Consider the following 21,345-nt stretch of genomic DNA (forward strand, 5'->3'; position numbering starts at 1 on the left):
GGGGGTATCGGCCCGTTTTCCCGCTCCCCCTTCGCCTGGCTCCCAGGCGCGGGGATTCCTCCCGGCAGCCGGCAGCGCCGGGAGCACGGGCTGCGCGCCGGCTCCGGCCGTCGGCCCGGCCCGCCCCTCCGGTGCCGCCGGGGGCGGGGGCAGCAGCCCCGCGGCGCGGGGGAGCGGGACCGGGCGGCGGCTGCGGGCCGCGGCGCGCGGGGCTGAGCGCGACAGGCGGCGAGCGGGGCGGGGGGAGGCGGGAGGAGGAGGAGGGGGAAAGGCTCCGAGCAGCACGTGACTCCCGCCGAGCAGCGGGGGAGCCGGGGGAGGGGAGAGCGAGGGCGGGCGGCCGAGGCAGAGGAGGGCACCCGCCGCCGCCGCCGCTTTAAAGCCTGCCGGCGCGGCGCCGCGCAGCAGCCGCGCTCCCCCGGACAGGCGCGGAGCCGGGCAGCGGCGCCCAGGGGCGCGGCGCCTCCGCCGCCGCCTCCCGCCCAGGGGCACCCGCGGCCATGCCAGGCGGCCGCCCCCGCGGCCGCGCAGCTCGGCGCTGCCCGCCGCGGCTGCCCGCCGCCCCGCGCTGAGCCGCGCCGCCGCCGCCCCGCCGCACCATGTCCCGGCGCAAGGTCTCCTCGGAGTCCTTCAGCTCGCTGGGCTCGGACTGCCCGGAGACCAGCCCCGAGGAGGAGGGCGAGTGTCCCCTGTCCCGCCTCTGCTGGAACGGCAGCCGCAGCCCCCCCGGTCCCGCCGACGCCCCCTTCGCCGCCGCCGCGGCCAGCGCCGGGGCGCGCCGCGCTCCGCGCCGTCGGCGGGTCAACCTGGACTCGCTGGGCGAGAGCATCCGCCGCCTGACGGCCCCCGCGGTGAGTGCCCCGCGCCCGCGGAGCGCCGCGCCCGGCCCCTTCGGGCCCCGCGGGCCGGTCTGCGCCGGGAGGGAGGCGGCGGCGCCCCGCGCCCCCCTGCCGCCGCTTCCTGCCCCGCCGTGCCCGCCGCCGCGGCGGAGGCGGCCCCGGGCCCTGCGGGAGCGGCGGCCCCGGCAGCCCGGCGCTGGCGGTCGGGTCGGGAGGCGCGAAGGCGCGCACCGCCGGCTCGGCTGGGTTTGTCACTGCCGCGGGTCCCTTTCGGAATGAAATCGTAGGATCGTGAAGCGCCTGTCGCTACCTGGTGCTAGCAGCAGGTTTTTGTAACAAGCTGCACCTGTGTGATGCATGGCATCCTTCACCCTAGAAGTGTGAACTTCTTACGTTTGTAGGGCTTTTCCGTACTGGACGGGGTAAAAAAAAAAAAAAAAAAAAAAAAAAAAAGCAGCTTCGACTTTGTGTTCAGAGCTATTTCAGCAACAGATTTCCCGGTGCCTCCCAGATGCTCTGACATTCCTGCGAGATCGGTTTCTTTAAAGCGTACTTTGAAATCCATGATTTACGATTATCTGGATAGCTACACCTGTAGTTGAGAATCGGTGAAGCATTGCGTATGCTAAAATAAGGAGTGAGTTTAGGTAGGACCCATAACGTACACTGGTATTGCTTGCTAAGACTGAAATCAATGGCTCAGGAGTTCTGGTAGACACATGTAAAATTGAAGGTTCTCCTCCAACCTTTCTGTTACTCTTGTGCTCCTATAAATACCTTTGTGACCATCATTAAATTCTCCTCGTGAAGTTTCAGCTGCAACTGAATGCTTGTTTGCTCTCTGGGCTATTTTAACATCTTAAGGTATAAAACATTAATTGCAACAAGTATTCTTAATCTATGAGACAACTATATCTGATGTTTTGTGGCATTGGATCATCTTTTTGCACATTGTTATCTGGTTTTGGAAATGACTTATGAGTCTTGTCACCATCAGCTGCCAGTTTGGTTTTAATATACTCTTTCCTGTTCGATGTTTGTCGACCTGGCTGGCCAGGAGTAGACACGCTGTTTAATGGGAGAGGTTAGCAGATCATTACATGGCTAAGAGTCGTCCAGTTTCAGTTAAGACTTGTCTTTCCCATTGATTTTTTTCCCTCTCCACTGGGAATCTGGTCTTGTAATGCTGATATTAATAGATGATATCCCAGGTGACTTGTCTTGTTTCAGTACAGAAAAAAAAAAGCTATTTAATTTGATAATAATACAACGGTATAATTGGAGCATGTGTTACCCAAAATATTTGAAGTATTCAGAAGTAGCTCAGTGCAGTATTTTTAGATAACCTTAGTATTTGTATTTTCCCAGCTTTGACTGTTACCTCCTGTATTGACTTGCTATAAAAGACAATTGTAGTTTTACAGCTTTGGTGAATTATTGAATATTTTTTTTAAAGTAAGCACATTCTTTGAATTAAGAGACGAGGAAAACTTTGATAGATCTTATAGTCCTCTTTTGTTCCTGCTCTCAGAGAAATTTAATTCAAGAACGCAAAAATTTCGTCCAACCTCGTTTTGATGTCCAAAACAACAGCTTCCGTGGCTTCCTTGGGAGATAATTATAGCAACCCTTATTGCTGAAAAACTGTGGGTTTTTAAAATTTTGATATGTGATACATATTGCTTAAAATCTCCATTTTTATCTTGGCATCATAACTGGTGCTTCACTCCCATCTTACACATTTCAGCATAAATTAATGTGAATAAGTCTAAAAAGTCTATACAATCATGGTATAAGAAAAGAGTCAGGTCCCCTGTCTTTTCATTTTTCACTCTGAAAAATCACAGTGCAGGTGCATTGTTATTTTGGTGCATTCTTTTCTTAGTGAGAATCCATTCTGTGATACTTCTTGCAACAAGTCAAGTTACCATAAGTCTAACACTTTGATTATTTTTGCACATCTGCTAACATAAATCATGAATAACTTTTAATTAAAGTAGAAAAAGATACTACTATAAAATTAGTGTCAAATGGGACTTATTTCTATTGTCTGTAAAATTAAAAGGCAAGTCTGAAGGGTGCATTGACATATGTTCTTTCTGGACAAAAAGCTTTAATACTTTTACTATAGATGTAGATATATCTTCATTCCATGACATTATAGATATGGATCTCTGTTAAGTATATAAACATATTTTTATGTACATACGAGTGTGTGTGAATGTATATACTATATACATTTCCTGCAATGGCTTAATGTTTTCTTTTCCAACATGAATGCAGCAGCGATTTGTCCCCATCCCAGTGTTTTCAGACACTTTCAAAGTTGAAGGATGCTACAGGTTCCTGATGTTTATACTTAGCCTTAATCTTGTGCTTTTCTTCGGTGATGACTAGGATTGAAATACTGAGTAAAATATTTTTTTGTGTTTTCACTGAGGAAAAATTCTGTGTATTTAATACTACTGCGGCATGCGGAGAGACTTCTGGGGTGATGTTGTTTCAGTGTGGCAGTAGCAGGGGCTACGGAGAGCTGCTCTGGGGATGTGGAGACCCTCAAAAGGAGCATCCAAGGGGTGAAGGAGCTCAGCAAGAGCTCTGTCCATGGAGCAGAGCAGCAAGAAGGCTCTGCAAGCAGGATAGGTCTTATGAGCGGTAGCGCAAAAATGTGTATGAAAATATTAGTATCTCCCGTGCAATGTATTCATGAGGTAGTACAACTGTGCTGTCAGTGGAAAGAGATTCTGTAGAGTAAAATGCAGTCATGAAGTAGTTGAGATATCTTATACTAAAATATAGCGAAAAGAAGTTATTGCACTTTGTATCACTTGTAATCTTGGTCTCAAGTTTAGCTAAGTGTGAGTTTCCACATATATTACTTTTTGTAGAACTGTGGGGAAAAAAGTGAACCTTGCTGTGTTGCAGCATTTAATCCAAGCCCTTCTGCTTACTTCCAGAGAACAGCTTCTAGCACTTTCCGGCACACATGATTTTCCAACTTTTCCCTTAAATACATTTTTAGAGGTTTTTCCTGCGGTTGTTATACTAGAGGATATAGGGGCCTGATCCTCAATCATCACAGGGTCATTTTATGTTTCTGTGGGTTTGCAAACATTTCCCTACGTGCCTGGATATTTGAAGGATGGACATGGTTCATCTGGAACTTGGTCACCCCAAACCCTCTCTTTTTTAATAGCCAGAACTAGGACAATGATAGGCTTCACCTCCCACCAAAACAGCTGCATATTTTGGGGAAAAGTATGAGGTGATGAGGAGGATGCGCAGACCTCCACAGGTACCCTGCCGCAGTGACCTGTGAGTAGGGTGTGCTGGGGAAAGTCAGGGAAGCCATGCAAGAAGAGAAGCAGCTTTTTGTCACAGCTGCACTCAACAAACTAACCGTGTATACACCAAACATCACATCGAGTTGCTGCCCACTTGCCCCCCGAAGTACCATTTTGCTGAGTAAGCAGGAGCACTGACAGCAGGAGGGTTGAGGGTCTCCCAGCAGACGGGCACAGCCAGGCGCCGCAGCCCTCAGGGGAGCCATGCCCAGCCAGGGTTGCGCTCAGCACCTGAGTGTGAAGATGGTGTTTTATGGAACCAAGCTTAGTGGCTCAATACGATAAACTCTGGGCATTGCACACACTCGGCTGTTGGGACTCCTTGAGCTCATGAGATCATGGCCAACGGTGCTCCATGCTTACGGCCGCTGCTCTGCCTCCCTGCCCGGTGCACCCTGCTTTGGTTACATGCTCTATCAGAGAAATTTGGAGCTAGATCCAGCTTGCTGTCAAAACAAACAGGTGCCCTTCTCACTGGGCTGGGTTCAGTTTTTTGGAGATAAATAATAAAATGCTGGGAACCTAGTAGGGGCATTGATTTATGACCTTGTTTTTAAGAAATCGACTGCAATATGTACATCACAAGCAAATTTAATGATATATTTTTCTTTTGATTCCAGCTCTGCTGTTATGTTCCATTTTATAAAGGATGAATTTTACACCCACGACATAAATTTTGATTAATTATAATTAGAGATTATGTTACTATATGCTATTCATTATCAACATAAATTTTTCTGCCTTTAAGAGCTGTGTTATATGGGAATGATATCCTGGCATCAGTGGACACAGTTTTATTCTTTAGAAATGCCATTTAGTATATTACTGAATTCCAGTTCCTTGCAGCAATTTTCACATTTGCTCCAGTTCTATCTTGACTTGTCTCCAATACCAGGATGAAAATAGAATCAAAATCAGAACAAAAAAAATTGTCACTGATTTGAAAAGTCACATATTCGGCTCCCATCTGAGAGGCACGGACTACCCTAAAGGAGCTGAGAGTGACTGGGCATACATTCAGAGGAGACCGTGTACCCCCAAGCGCTGTGCTGATCTTTCTGGAAAGAGAATAACAGCATGACGCAGCATTGAACTGACTTACATTTCTGTTTGATTTTATTTTCTGAATGGCCTATGTAACGCATCTCTTGAACTATAAACATTATTAAGTGAAAATCGCTTCTGATATACTTTTCTGTTCAGTCAGAATTATTCCTGCTATTCTTTAAAGGCCCAGTTGAAGACACATTAAAGTAAGAACATTTTTTTCCTATTTAAGTCAGGAAGCTGCTACTGGCTGCCGCCAAATAGTTGGAATGTAAGAATTGTCCTTTTGAATACATCCTTTTTCCTGACAGCTGGAGAAAAATGAATGTAAAGACAGTCGTTTTAGGCTAATGTGTAGGCTATTACTTATGTCACAGAACTGCTGTAACTTCAAATTACTTAATTGCAAGTGAATCCTCCAGTGAGGGGAGGTGGGGTTTTGGCGGAGAAGTCGCAATATAGCAGCTCAAATCGAACCTTGGCTCCATCATAAACCTCTACAGCTTGCTCTCAAGGAATAACTACTCTTTTTAGGAGCAATAACAAATTCTTGCCACTAGCAGGAGAAGTAAGAAATTGATTTTTACATGAGATTTTGAAAACATTTTGCACAAGTATTCTGAGCTCCTTATGACTCACATTAACCCATCAGGTATAGCTAAGCTCTACTGTTGTAGGAATAACTTTTGTCTGTCTTTCTGAATGAAGTAAGGTAATGATGTCAAGTGATATCCATATCAAAAGTGTGATGAGCTTATTCACTTAATAGCCCAGGCTGGATGAGCTTTACGTGAGCAACGTCCTTCTCAGGAATGAGGGTGTGAAGGAAAAAAGCATGAAAATGGTGAAGAAAGGCACATCCCATGAGAAACTCCTAATTTCTAATTCCAACGGGCAAACAGGATTAGTTTTTTTAAAGTATAATGAAGTCAGACTTTTGCCCAGTATCTTTCAACTTAACAGAGAGAAAAGCCATTTATACACGAGGTCACACGAGCAGTCTGTAGCCAGTCGATCTGCTCTTTCTTAGTGTGGAACAGAGTGGTGGTGTCTTAAACAGGAACATTCTGGAAAACGAGCATCATGGTGGGTTTTTCTTGTTTGTTTTGTTCAGTAGTTTAACATCTCGTGCAACAGAACTTCAGCCTCAGCAGATAAAATATTAAAAAAAACCAAACAGTTTAGCTGCACCTGAGGGCCTGCAGCATTGTATTGACCTTGATGAAATTTTATTTAGGGTGAGTTTGAGTATTTGACATTCTAGTGCTTAGACTGATCATAGTAATAGTTGCTTTCTTAATGTCTGCGTAATTCCAGGCTGAAATCTTGACTACAGATGAAAAAAACCCATGTCTTGGAAACATTCATACGTTGCCGGCACCTTTGCTGCCTGGAAGCAGAGAGCGTGTCCCTGGTGGGGAACAGGCCTGCCCACGGGCAGAGCTGAAGGACTGGCCGACAAACCAGCGCCTGGCAGCGCCGGTGTTAACGCCACAAAATTGATCTCGGTTGCTTTGCACTTCTCTGCCTCTTCCCTTGCCAAAGTGTCCAAATAATAGAGAAAGACATTGCAAAGTAGAGGGGAACGTTATGATCATCAATACATGCCCCTAAGTAGCAGTGTGCGGTCATGGCTACCTCAAAATGAGGGTGAATGTCCTTCATTTGCAACTACTTGAGCAGAGGTGGTTACCACTTCATAGCAGTCCAATGTACTCCTGACGAAGCTTATAATGTCAACACAGAGAAAAGCCCTCTCATTGCTTCTACCTCTTGTGCTAATGTTAAAGGCTGTTATAAAATGCTTTGAGTAAAAGAAATTCTTCCATCTCATATCCAAATTCTTTCTAGATGTGTCTGCTTGCTAACTCTCAAACTTAAGTTTCAAAATGAAGACAAAAAAAAAAAAATCTGTGGTTTGTCTATAGGTCTCAAAGGGATAAGCATCTTTGCAGCTTTGCATATGAAATTAGGTCTGGTTATACCGAGGAAATTGGGTTCTTTCTACCCCAGCAGAAGAAATTCCTTGAAAAGGACCGACGTGAAAAGCCTTTCATTTCCTATCTGTCTGCTGGAGTAGCACCGATGATTTTATGTAGTAGATGTGAGTTGCATGAAAAGATGAACAGGTAGCATTAGCAGTAGATCATCTATTATATTCTCACCTACTGCATACATTCTTTCTGCAGCACAGAACAGATCTTCTCTCCATTCCAGACATGGCTGAAATTCAAAGATGAACAAAGTGATCCCAGCCGGTATTATAATGGTTAGCACCCGGAGATATTTATCCTTCACTGTCAAGGAGTTAGACTAGGTGTTCTAATAGGCAATTTCCATCTGTAATGTCTGTGATTCTTCTAGCTGAAAGGCAGCTGGGGACACAGGAGTTATAATTTCTGATTATAATTTAGGTCTGTTTTATTTCTTCAGAATGTTTGCATTATTATTGCCATGGAATAGTATGGGGTAAAATTCTTAGTCTCAATCTTACTTATTAAATTAAGGTACATTCTCTGAGGTGCACAAATATTTGTCTGTGAAGAGTACCCGGTTTGCATGAATCGGGGAGCAGAATGGTCTCAGGTTTAGGTACCAGGTGGTACTGAGCTCTGGTCCCATCCAGATCATCATGGGCTGTTGTAGGGCAGCTTGTTTTGCCTCCAGCTGTCAGTCGTCCTGCTCTGAATCCTCAACCAGTGCCCTCCTCTGGATTCTGCATCTTCCTCTCTTGGTACCAAATCTGGTGCTACTCATGGACGTCGGCAAGCAGTTGGTGCTTTTATCTAAAGCACAAACTTCAGGAATCAGGAAGCTGGATTTCATGAAGGAAAAACCCCCAACATTTTTAGCTTGTACAGTTTCAGAGAAAGAAAATTAGTGCACCCTAAAGGTTCAGAAGCTAGAGAATAGTTTTTTTTTTCCTGATTATATTATCAAGAGCACTATTAAAACCCCGAAAGATTTTTTTTTGTTGATTTAATTTTCAAGTGGTTGCTTATGGTTGGGCTCTGCTTCTCCATTTCTGATTTCTGTCTGTGCCCTTTCATTTCATTCTTCAGCTATTGGGAGGGGATGGGGAGGGCTCCTGGCTGTGCAGGACCTGCAAGGACCTGTTAGGGAGCCTTCCTCCTTTCTGCATCATCAATAATGATGCCAAAAGGAGCCTTCCTTTTCTTTTTCAGTTCTGCTTTTCCCTAGTTGCAGCAATTTCAATGCTTATGTCCCCACTGCTGGCAATTGTGAATGTTGATAAATGTCTTCAATTGGAGCCTTGATTCTTTGTTTATGGCCTTTTTAACATCAATATTTTGCTGACCAGAAGGACAGGGAAAGAACAGTTTTCCACTGCTTTCCTGATCATGGGGTAAATATTAAAAAAAACAAACAGAGATTGGATGTGAAAATTACTGTTTTACCATTTATTTCCTTCTGAATGGGCGAGGTGTACACCAACTCGTGTTCTGTAATCACCTATGCACAGAAACTTGACTGAAATTAACTTTAAAATCTGAAAAAATAAATGTTTTTTATTAATGAGCAATCACCAGCCGTGAAGCCAGCAGTTAAAGTCTTACACATCTGCTGAGTTAGTGATTGAACACCACAAATTTGCAGCATGTAACGCTTACCACATCACAGTGCTGATGTGGCGGAGGTCTGCAGTAGCTTGCCTCTCCTGCATGCAGAACTGCCAATTCCTCTAGGAAGGACTTTGCAGCTCCCCAGGGCACAAGAGTCTGGAGGAACCCCCTGACCCGATGGAATTCCTCGAAGACATTCTGATAGAAGCAAAGTGGTTTCTAGCTGAGCCTATTATGTTCTTCAGCGCTTCAACTTTCATGTTTAAAATTTTAAGCACTCAAGTTTTTAAGAGCATGACTGCTGAAGCACTTCTGAGGCTCAGCTAGGAGCCACTTAGTCTTTACCAGGAAAAATCTTTGAAGGCTTGTTAGGGTTAAGGAGAAACTGTGTGCCTGGCTGCTCTCTTGGCTCGGACCTCCCTGTTCCATACAGTCCCTTTCTTCTCTAATTCTGTCTGGTTATCTTAGGATGCAAAAGGAATGGGTTGGAGAATTTGAAACTGCATTTATGTAAACTTAGACTGAGTCATCTAGGATACTGTGTGCAGTTCTGTCACCTCAGGGTGGGGTTTGTCTGTCCTTACTTAAACATTTAAAAGATGTCTAAGTCTAAAGCAGTCACTCAACATTTTTTCTAGACAAAAGAAAGAAATGGGTATTTCTAAAGACTGAGTCCTCAGGCATGTATTAGATGCCAACTGTGGGATGAAATGAATCACTTCGGGTGCCTACAGTTGGGCAGATGAGCCCTACCGTTTATTTCCGAAGTTGTTGCAATCAAATGAAAGGCATTTCAGAGGCAACAGAAAATGCCTAGGGAATAGGCTAAAGTCTCTGTTCTCTGAAAGGAGATTGGAAAGCTTGCATTTGATTGCCTTAGGAAAGACATTTAGAACAAGGGATGTAATTAAAGGGGAAGGCCTCTCCCCTTTGTCTCCAAAACTGGAGGCAATGCAGTTAAAGGAAGGGAAAATTAAACTCAAAAAAAGAAAAAAAATTATACAAAATGTTTAAACTGGAATTAATTTTTAAAGGAAGTTGTCTGAGTGAAAAAACTTGCAGTACTTCAAGATCATTTAAACAAATATATTCATAAAGCTTTTCTCCAGTTAGTCACAGAAGCGCTTTTGAAGAGCCGTTACTCCTCTAGCTTCAGGTCTTGAACCAGTTTTGCCCTACTGGAGAGCCAGGTGAGACCTAGCAAGAAGGGCAGATTTCTCTACGAGTGGATCCTGCAAACAGCGGTGGCTGGCAGAGTCGCAGCAGCTGTCCTGGCAGGGCTGCCATGTTCACGATTGCTGCCCGCTGCTGCACAACAGTGGTGGGCTTTGGTTGCAGCACTGAGTTGCCAGGTGGAAGAGCTGTAGGAGACAGTGAGCAGGCTGTATGCATCAGGTAGGATGGACAGGTCTTTCCAGAGATGCTGCAGAGCCAAGAACCTGAGCCTTGTGTTGAAAGGAAGAAGGGAAAAATAGAGATAACACTTGAGGGTCAAGGGTGGAAACATCTGAGATGCAGGAGGCTGGAGGTTTGTTACTTCTGACAGCACAACTAGGGCCCCTTTTCCACCTGTGGTTCAGCAGTTACAGAGCAGGTACAATGCCCTGGGAAGAGGTGGGAGAGTTAACCTTCCTTGGGATGAGGCATCAGAGCCAGCTGAGCCTCATCCCTTAGAGGCTTCAAGAAAAGGAGGGTGGTAGGTATCAGAAACTCTCTCCTGAGGAGACAGAGGCACTCATCTGCCAGTGTGCCTTGCTGCCTCCGGATGTTTGCTGCTTGCCAAGCAAAGAGACTGCCAAAGCTTGTTTGTCTCTTGGACTATGACCTCTGCGGCTCATCCATGTGGGCACCAATGATGTGGCCAGGGGAGACCTTCAGTATATCAGGAGTGACTACATGGCTTTGAGTGCAAGGGCAAAGGGTGTGGGTACCCAGTTGGTGTCTCCTCGATCCTGCTGGTGAGGGGGAAAGGCTCTGGTTGGAGCAGACACATCTAGTAAGGTAGTCCCTGGCTGTGTGGCTGGTGTTGCTGTCAGGGCTTTGGTCTCCATGGGCATGGGACACTCTCTGAGGAGCAAGGACTGCTGAGCAAGAATGGCATTCATCTGACAAAATGAGGCGAGTGTGTCTTTGCTAACAGGCTTCACAACCTTATGTGGAGGGCTTTAAACTGTGCTTGTAGGGGAAGAGGTTGCATTCTCTGAAGAGAAGCGGGGGGCAGTGAAGAAGTATCAGGGGAACAACAAGATGGAGGAGGCTCTTATGCTCACCTCATGAAAGCAGCATGACTGGGAGCACATCTCAAGTGCCCGTGCCCAAATGCAGGCAGCATGGGGAGCAAACAGGTGGCATTAGACATCCCCATGCTGCCACTGAGCTTGGACCTCCATGGGATTGCACACATCCTTGTGTGGATCTCAGGATGGGAGTGCTGCAGGAGATGGACACAGGTTCTTCAGGAATGGTGGGCTGGGAAGGTGAGGAGCAGGAATGGTACTCTATGCAAAGAGGTGGTGGCAGCAGCATGTGGGCAGTTGACTTTGGACAGAGAAAGCTAGCCCAGAGCGTGAGGGTCAGGAGCAGAGTACAGATGAGCAGGGGTGGTGTGTTGGTACATCTGCACACACTCGGTGGTCAAAAAGTGAAGGCAGAGGAAGCCTTTATACAGATGGATGAAGCCTCAAAATGGCAGGCCTTGGTACTCATGGGGGACTTCAGCCAACCCAAAATCCACTAGAAGGGCAATAGGTCTGAGCACAAGCCATGCAGGAGATTTTTGGAGTATGCGGAAGACAATTTTTTAATGCAGGTGATCAATGAGCTGACAAGGGGGGATGCTCTGCAGGAGCTATTGCTCACAAACAAGGAAGAACAGCATCAAGAAGGACAAGGAGGATCCAGGGAGCTACAGACCAATCAGCCTACCTCAGTACTTGGGAAGGTTATGGAGCAAATCCTTTTGGAAGCTTTTTCTTAGCACAAAAAAGGACAACAAGATGGTGACTGGGAACAGCCAGGCCAAATTTTACCCCTTTATTCCCTTTAACACCCTTTACACACGTTTTGCCCTTTACCAAGGATGAATCGTGCCTGACCAATCCAATTGACTTCTGTAATGAGATGACTGGCTCAATGGATGAAGGGATGTTGTCTACCTTGGCTTTAGGAAAGTCTTTCATATGGTTTCCCAGAGTGTTGTTAGAGCCAAACTGGCGAGATAGGGACGGCTTTACGTGGATGATAAGGTGGACAGAATATTGACTGTGCCTTAGGGCTCAAAAGGTGGCCATCAGAGTCACAAAATCAAATTAGCAACCAGTTACCTCTACATATCCCTCAGGGATTGATACTGGGGCCAGCAGAGGACTACCAGCATGGTCAAAGGATGGAGCACATGACATCTGAGGAGGGGCTGGGGGAGCTGCATCTGTTCAGCTTTTAAGGAGACATCTGTAGGAGTATCTTGTTGCAGTTTTACAGCTACCTGATCAGGTTGTCTAGAGAAGATGGAGCCAGACTCTTTACAGGGGTGCACACCAGAAGGATGAGAGGCGAGAAAGCTAGAAAATGAGAAGTTTCAAATCAGTATTAAAAAAAAAAATGTTATGAGGGTGTTCAAACACTGGCACAGGTTGCCCATAGAGGTTGTGAGATCACCATCCTTGGAGACACTCAGAAATCATCTGGAGAAATACCTAAGCAACCAGTTATAACTCAAATTACAATACCGTTCTGTGATTATGATTTTTCACAATTTATTCTGTCACATTAGGGTTAGCCATGGCCTGATGTCTGGATTCAGAATTAATTCAGGGAAATCCTGTGGCCTCTGCCATGCAAGAGATCAGTCTAAATACCTTCAGTGGTCCCTTCTATCTTATATTTCATCATCTCAGATGGATTTAGATATGGTCTGGTATAACTGTTCTTGGATTAATTTACAGTTAACAATAGCAATACTGGCATGTCTTACTTTGAGTTGCCTTTAGAAATGTTTGCTGAAGTGACTATTCCTTTTGTAATGCAGACCAAATAGTAGTAAATCATTATAATAAAATGAATTGTTAAAATTTACTATTTTAGGTAATAGTTGCTATTTTACATTTATATTACATCTTCTATTTTAAGTGGTCATGAAGCTTTAAAACCCCTCCAGTAAATAAGCATCACTGGGTACTTGCCATGGCATAGATGTACATTGCGGTAGAAGAGGTGTATAGTTATAGGCTATCTTTTATCTCCCGGAATGACAGAAGCTATGTTTCTTGGAAGGGCTACTAGAAGAAGGTTAGCTATTTTGCCTTCATCCAGTCTTGTCACTGGATGCAGAAAAGAGGTGGAAATGTTTTCCTGCTCATTCTCTCTCTCATAGGCAGTGCATAGTCAGTAGTGGAGGAAGTGGTACACCAAACTACCCTTGTACATAGCTATAAGTAGGTGTCATCTCTCTTCTCTCCGTTTTGTTTAGTTACGGCCATAGTTACAGAATTACGTTTATAGCAAAATGACATTCACCAGTGATGAAATACAGCAAACTGAGGAGGTGAGCACAGTGGCATTTTCACCATGCTCAGTGGCATGCCATAATAATTCTTAGAAATAAAGAAAGGCTTTGTGACTCCTCAGGTCAATTTTCATACTGGCTATGAGCACATTACATAGAGCTCTGCTTATGACAAATGTTTTAATCGTAAATCCTATTTTTCATCTGTACTTAATTTCTAAGATTTGATAGGAGATGCCAGTGAAAAGGGGTATGAGTTCACGGGACTGTATAAAATTGTCTGACAACAGCTAGGCAGATGATTTAGCTTTCAGAACAGAGAGTTAACAGTAAGTGTGCTATTTTTTTTCATTCAGCACTGCAGGAGAAGGCAGGTCTGTTGATGAAATAAGCTCAGGACCTGGAGGTTGCTTGTATGGTCAAATCCTGAGGTATTCAGAAAGGTTTTTCCTTGGATAAGGAGTGTAACATGTGTGTCAGGCCTGAGGAGGGCAAAGGCAATCTACGGAGGATTGCTTAGGTGTCATAAGCTGCAAAACTTCCTGAGAAGGCAAAAAGCTATTTTCTTTCCTCTCTGCTGTGGTACCAGTCATTGCCGCCCTCCATCTGCTTGCTGTAAAAACACTTTGGGAGAAAGAGAAGGGAGGTTTAATTTAGCAATCAAACATTTCTACCATTCCCTATTTCATGTTAGAGGAGTTGCCGGTAGAGTCCTGGTGTTCTGTGTGTAGAGGGTAGGGCTGAGGGGAATGGTGTATGGAGATGGGAGAAGGCAGCTGTCTGGACTTCTCTGCTTAAAGCCATTTTGCTTTGCCTGGTTGCTAGAGTGGGAAAATGCATCTTTTCTGTATGTGAAGAATGGATTTTTCTGCCTGCAGAGCACAGGAAAGCTTCTGAAACTCTGTGAGAAAGTGCCATGAAATATATTTGTAGCCATCAGGCCTAAGGACTTCAGCACCTGCTGTACCACTGGGAAGGGGATGGTTTTTTGATATGTGATGGTTTCATTCGTATGGTGCTTCCATTGTGTTTTGCAAGAGAACGTGTAACTTTTAATGCCTTTTAGCACAGGAAACTTAGCTTCCACAAAGAAGAGAAGTGATTATCTGATACAGAATTAACAAAAAAACCCCTCTTTCAAGGGTTTACATTTGTTTTGAGCTTATTTTTGTTAACAGAATCATAGAATAGTTTCGGTTGGAAGGGAACTTTAAAGGTAATTTAGTCCAACCATGCTGCAATGAGCCGGGACATCTTCAACTAGACCAGGTTGCTCAGAGCCCTGTCCAACCTGACCTTGAATGTTTCCAGGGATGGGGCATCTACCACCTCTCCAGGCAACCTGTGCCAGTGCTTCACCACCCTCATTGTCAAAAAATTACTTCCTTGTATCTAGTCTGAATCTACCCTCTTTTAGTTCAAAACCATTACCCCGTGTCCTATCGCGGTAGGCCCTGCTAGAATGTTTGTCCCCATCTTTCTTATAAGCCCCCTTATGCACTTGTTAAGAACCTGCATTTCTACACATTTGGATTCAAAAAGGTAGATACGTTCTTATCGTTTGGTATTAAAAGAGAATTTTTTACAATTGTACAAACCTAGTGCAGCCTGCTATATGCCTTTTCATTTCTGCCACCATCGAAACAGATACCTCTTTCTCGAAACTCAGGAGCAAGAGAAGGTAGAAAGGTCAGCTCTTGAACTGCTGTATCTGTACAGCAGTAAACAAAACCTGAGACTTTCAAAGATGGTGGCAGTTATAGAATGAAATTCCTCTAAGTAAGGGGCATTTCAACTATTACTTTCCAAAACAATTAGATGTCTGTTCCAAAAGGTAGGGAAATACCAAATGTCTCTAAAATTTGAGTGTCTGCTGCTGCAAGTCTGATCAAAATAGCCCTGTGTGCTCTGATACAGAAGGAAGGCTTATAAATCCCAGTTGTGTACCTTTGTCTGACCTCTGGCACCAGGATAAAATAGATGAAAAATCTCAGATTTCCAAACTAGTAATTTTGGAAGATTGATGTTTTGCCGAAGTCACTTGGAAAATTCAAAAAGAGAAAGATACATATTTCACATTTGCTTTATTTACCCAAAGATGTCTCATGAATTAATCAAAAATGATAAGAATAGCCTCAGCAGCAGTAGTAGTAAGGAAAATATATATATGTACGTATGTATTTTGGTGAACATTGTAGTAATTATAATGCAAATAAACACACTTATGCAAATACGTAGTTTGGTGAACACCTGTTACAATGAAATAGCATAAAAATGCTTGAAGCATGTCATGATTTTCTTTTGATGAACTTGAATTTCCTGATAATTTAAAAGATGACTGAACAGTCATAGCTTGTCAGGAAAGTAAGCCAAAATAGATTGCATCTTTATAATATTCTTTAGTACAAAACACTCTAGGGAGCATACAAAGTTTAAAAACTCAATGCCTTTTCTTGATGATTCTTTCATCACAAAATAATAGCATTTTCTTGCAGACAATTTTAAATTAATTATTTTAAATTAATGAAATAATTGGTGGATGATAGTTTTTCAGAGCTAATAGTGATGTGGCTGCTTTGTTATGCACAACTAGTCTTGTAAGCAGTATTAATTATGTCACATTGTAAAATTCTTTCCTATTTAAAAGGTGAAGTAACAAACAAGGAATGAAAAATATTTCATATCCATTGTTGCAATAGGCATCTGGGAGATACAAGATGAGGAAGAGTAAAACTGGAGGAAAATGGTGTGTTAAAAGATCTGTTAATTAAACTGTACTATACCTCCCTAATCTTACAGGTTTTTTTGTTATTCTTCCGTAGCCTCAGACCATTCGGCAAACTCTTCAAAGGACACTGCAGTATTTTGAGCATCAAGTTATTGGGTAAGTGTTAATGTGAGGTAGTGAAAGGTGCATGGTAACGTTTTGCTCTATGCTTCCCAAGTCACAGCCTTGTGTGACAAGCTTTTAAATTTTTCTCTCAAATTCTTAGAGATGCTCTGGAGTAGCTAGACATACTATGGACATCAATGATACACTGACGCCTAGTCCTGCTTCCATGCAATCCCATCGGAGCACGACTGTTCCATTAACAGCAATGTTTCCTATATAAGGAGAATAGAGATTTTTTTTCTAAAAGTGTAAGATCTATTCCAATTTGCTTTCCACAGAGCTGGCTGAGAATGCTGGAAAAGTTATTTATGCTATGACCTGAGGTCCAAATCTTGCAAAATCCTGCATCAGTGCTTGTTATATACATACGCTGTTCATACTTGCATTTTTTTGCAGAAGCAGAGCTGAAAGCCATGTCCTAAGACTTCATTAAGTAAATTAATAGATGTCTGAGGAATAAGAAGAAATTGCAGTTATCATCATGACAACTTAAGGCATTCTCCCATTGATTAAAATAATCTCCTTTCAACCTTTTCCTTACCTGAAAAAGTATTTTCTTTACCTGCGCAAGTATTTTATTGTCACAGATAGCTAACTTTTCCTAACAGAGTCAGAACAAAATGGCTGCATGTCTATAGCCATTAAGTGGCTGTGCCATATGACAAATGAAGAATGCTGTCCTCTGAATTTAATTACACAGATGTAAGGGAAATTTTTTTCAAGCTGTGTTGAGGGGTTTTTTAGAATTTATGACATAGTTTTGAAACTTGATGCACAGGAGGCAATTGTCCTTGCCTGTTTCTCAATGTTTGGTTAAAATTCACAGCTTAGTGGGTGATACCTTCAACATCAGTGGTCTGGCTGGCACCTGAGGGCACATGAGTCTCGGCAGCAGTTGTGATGTCCGCCGCGGGGCAGGCAGCGGGAGAAACCCTTCTGGCTGCCAGTTTTTTCAGTTGCCGAAAAAATTGCTTGAAGTCTTACATTAGGAGACTGCAGAGGATGAAACACTGCAATAACAATGCGGATTTTTATTCCTGGCTACATGTGGCTTAGATATACTTCTTTTAATGGACAAAGTTTAAAACGGGGACACTCTGAAAACCTGTAATTCCTGTGGTTTATGATACACTGAGTCAGTTTTTTGAACATCAGTATCAATTTGTTAAAGTAGCATCTGTCTCCAGCAGGTGTCCTATGTTTGTCCTGCCCCAGGATCTTTACTTTTGGTACACATTGTGGTGGGTTGACCTTGACCACCTGCCAGACCCCCACCCAGCCGCTCTGCTCTCTTGCTTCCACTCCTCAACAGGAGAAGGGGGAAAAATAAAATGAACAAAGCCTGTGGGTCTAGATAAAGACAATCCAAACTCCTCTACCTCCTCTCACCCCGAGTGGCACAGGGAGATGGGGAGGGAGGTTGTGGTCAGTCCATAACAGCTCCTCTCTGCTGCTCCTTCCTCCTCATGCTTTTTCCCTGCTCTTCGTGGGCTGTCTGTGGGTTGCAGCTTCCTTCAGGGCACATACCCCTGCTCCGGCATGGAGACCTCCATGGGATGCAGTGTGGATATCTGCTCCACTGTGGTCCTCCATGGACAACCTGCTTCCCCATGGTCTTCTCCAGGGGCTGCAAAGGAGTCTCCACTCCAGTGCCTGGACCACCTCCTCCCCCGCCTTCTTCACTGACCTTGATGTTCACAGGGCTGTTTCTCTCACTTCTTTTCCTCGCCCCTCACACCACCGTGAGGTGTTTCGCCCTTTCTTAAATTCATTTTTCCAGAGGTGCCACCCGCTTGGCTGAGGGGCTCAGCTGTGCCCTGTGGTGGGGCCGTTCGAGCTGGCTGGAAGTGGCTGTGCCCAGCACAGGCAGCCCTGTCCTCCCCTCACAGCGTCCCCTGCAGCCACCCTGCCAGAACCTGGCTGTCGACACCTGGTACGACATAAATGTTGATTAAATCTCCTGTCCCGGTCACGATCAGAGATGAGGAGGGGCTGTGGAGTTGGTGACGCTGGTTGAAGAGGCCTGGCCTCCAGGTGTGGCGGTGGCGTGGGGCCACGACGTTGGGCTGCGGCTGAGCTCGGGCAGCGGGTCAGGACGTGGTGTCCCCCCAGGCCCGTGGCCTGGCATGGCTGGAGACCTGGAAAGCAGTGCAGAGCATGCAGCTCACTGTGGAGCACACCAGCGGCCCTTACCACCGGCTTTTCCTTGTCTAATATGAGCCTGCTCTTCCCAATGTGCTTTACCCCACGTGGAGAAGCAGTTTCCCTGTTGGGGGGTAGCCTGAGGTGCAGCTCTGAGTCCTTTCTAGTCCCCTTCCAGAGGCGCTGGCAACCCGGGTGCTGAGATTTTGCAGACATTAACCAGGTGAAGAGTCCAAGCCTTAAAACTGCCCTTCGTGGTTTATGAACTATAAAGAAAGCATGAAAGCATAACAAAACTGTTAATAAAATACTCATTAGAAAAGCTTTTCTCTGTGCATTGAACTAAATGAACTGTATATTTCGCCAAGTGCATTATCACTCTGCTGCAATATTTTCTTCACTTGTATTCCCTCTTCTGTCCTCATTATCACCTGCATAAAGCTTTGTTTTAAACGTAGTTTGAGCTTCTCTTCTGTTTCTGTTGAATTAAGGAAAAACAATCCAGCAAAGCTAAATCAAATAGAATAATTTAGGTGGTAGCCGCTTTCTTGCTGGTGGGAGCATAGCTCTGTGTCTTTCATCAGTGGTGTGATTCTTTTTAATTTTTCTTTAACAGGCTATAGCACAAACTTTATTCTTGATAGCATAGTGAGTTGCAGCTTGACATCCCTCTTTCTGCTGAGATCTTTCTGAAGATAACCCCCAGAGAAAGCTGGGTTTTATACTTGCAGTGCTAATGTAATGTGATGTAGAAGATTTATCATTCTTATTAGATACTTACCATTGCCTCATAAACATCTTGCTTGGAGTTTACTGTACAACTTTGTTATAGACAACGCCCCAGTGGGAATGACATGTAAGGCAGATATGTCTGATACCGTTCCCTCATCCCTTTGGTACTATTTTTTTCTTATGTCTTCATTATCATTACAGATAATATTCCAGACTGTAGTATAGTACCTGAGATACCCAAGCTGCTAATGCGGTGTTGTCTCATGTGATAATGCCCAGATGGAAAGGGGATGATAGAGGGGAGAAGAAGGAAGAGGCAAGGGAGGCTAAAGGCATCCTTTACTGCCACTTCTGAAAGACATTTGTCGACCTTGCATTTGTATGAGGAGATGATATAACTTTTTTACTTTTTTTACTGTAGTTACAGGGATGCGGAGAAGAACTTTCACAATATATCAAACAGATGCTCCTATACGGACTGCTCTGGCAATGAAGAAACTGAAGATGTTTCAGGAATTCTCCAGTGTACAGCTAATGTTCTTGGTATGTATTTTTTCAAGGGAATTGTTTCCTTTAGTTGGAAGGGTAGTTTACTGACCATCTTAATACCAACAATGAACCAAGGAATTTTTGCTACAGTGAAGGAAATTTCAGATGTAGGCAGTGCACTGTTATTACATTTGTCTCCTTTTGTACATGTTTTGTGTCTTTTAGACAATCCAGACTCATTTTTCAGTGGAGTCGGTGGAGGTGTATTGTGTGATATCCAGGTTGATGTCAGTGATTAGAGAAGTCTCAAAGCGTTTGAGTCCAAATAGTTACCATTTTTTTAAAAATTTGCATTTTTAAATAATTGAATACTAACTCTCAGAAACAAATGCTAGGACAAATGTTGTCATTTGCCATCTGCTGCTTTCTTGGAGTTTGCAAATGGAGAGCTGTTGCAGTTATTTTTCTGCAGGAAAAGCCCTGGGGGTCCTGGTGGGCAGCAGACGGGACATGGGCCAGCGGCAAGTCCTGGCAGCAAAGGTGGCTGGTGGCAGCCTGGGCTGTATGAACAGGGGTAGAGATACAGATCGAAGGGACTCATTATTCCCCTCTACTCAGTACTTGTTAAACCACATCTGGATTACTGAATCCAGTGTTGGGATCCCAAAACTGTAAAGAAGTCAATAAACCGGAGGGAGTTCAGTTTAGACCACCAAAATGGTGGGGGCTGGAGCACCTGCCCTGTGAGGAGAGGCTGGGGGAGCTGGGCTCGTTCAGCTTGGAGCAGAAATGGTTTCAAGAGGACCTAGCAGCAGCCCTCAGTGCCTATGGGGACATCCTCAAGGACAGGGAGCTGGGCTCTTTACAGTGGTGCAGGGTGGGAAGGCAAGAGATAGCAGGCATAAGTTGAAACAGACTGGGTATTTTTCCCCATGGGGACCATCAGCCAGAGGCACAGGTAGCCCAGAGAGGCCACCTGTCTGCAGTCTCTGGCCTTGGAGGTTTTTAACCCCAACTGGGTAAAGCCATGAGTGACCTGGCCTGACCCAGGCAAGTGACCCAGGCAACTCATGGGGTCTGTCCCAGTTTGAAAGCCTCTCTGATTCTGGCCCAGCTAACAAGAAGGAGCTGTTGATACCACAATGACATTTTTGCTAGTTGAGTACTGAGCTTTTTTTTTCTGAACTTTTCTACAGCACTCACAACACTTGGGGCTGTATTTTTTTGTAATGTAGAAACCCTCTTTGCTCTTCCATTGGAGGTCTCAGTAGGCTGCTGGAGTTGGGGTGGAAGGCACAAAAGATGGCATTCTGGTTCATAAGTTTCCTTTGAGCTAGTAATATACAGCATAAACCTGTGACATTTTTATGTGATTATGCATTTAGAGAGACTTTCTTCAACAGGAGGCACAACAATGAAATCTGACCTTGTATGATAATTAAAGATGTGATTTACCTTCCATGCCAGGGGAATATAGTAAGGTGATATTCTGCCTACATTGGTATCTGGGCCATTGTATCCTGCTGACTTAAAATCATTCTGGAGGTATATGGATTACATGTCTGTCTTTTCTATCTCAAACTGTTAAACAGACCTGGTACGCTCTGTGAAACAGCTAACATGTTCTAGTTGAGAGATGATTGCATTTCCCTGACAATCAAAATGCTTTTTTTTGGTGTCAGATGCCTTATTCTGCAAGATGCTAGGCACTGTCAGGGAGGTTCTGAGTGCCTTTAACTGCTGCTGAAATTCCTGAGAAAAAATGGTACTT

At 44.4% G+C, this 21,345-nt stretch overlaps 1 protein-coding gene across 1 annotated transcript in view; it reads left to right on the forward strand.

Annotated features, from left to right (window-relative positions):
- Window positions 1-599: 599 nt before the first annotated feature.
- Window positions 600-21,345, forward strand: part of GUCY1A2 (guanylate cyclase 1 soluble subunit alpha 2) — a gene marked incomplete at its 5' end in the record, with an annotated part of 158,983 nt that continues 138,237 nt past the window's right edge. The window contains 3 exons of the mRNA XM_082011315.1: window positions 600-851; window positions 16,141-16,202; window positions 19,507-19,628. Coding sequence (XP_081867441.1) covers window positions 600-851; window positions 16,141-16,202; window positions 19,507-19,628 — 436 coding nt within the window. The remainder of the gene's footprint in view (window positions 852-16,140; window positions 16,203-19,506; window positions 19,629-21,345) is intronic.

The sequence above is a fragment of the Phaethon aethereus genome (genome assembly GCF_964289735.1).
Source record: "Phaethon aethereus genome assembly, chromosome: 1".
Classification (NCBI taxonomy): domain Eukaryota; kingdom Metazoa; phylum Chordata; class Aves; order Phaethontiformes; family Phaethontidae; genus Phaethon; species Phaethon aethereus.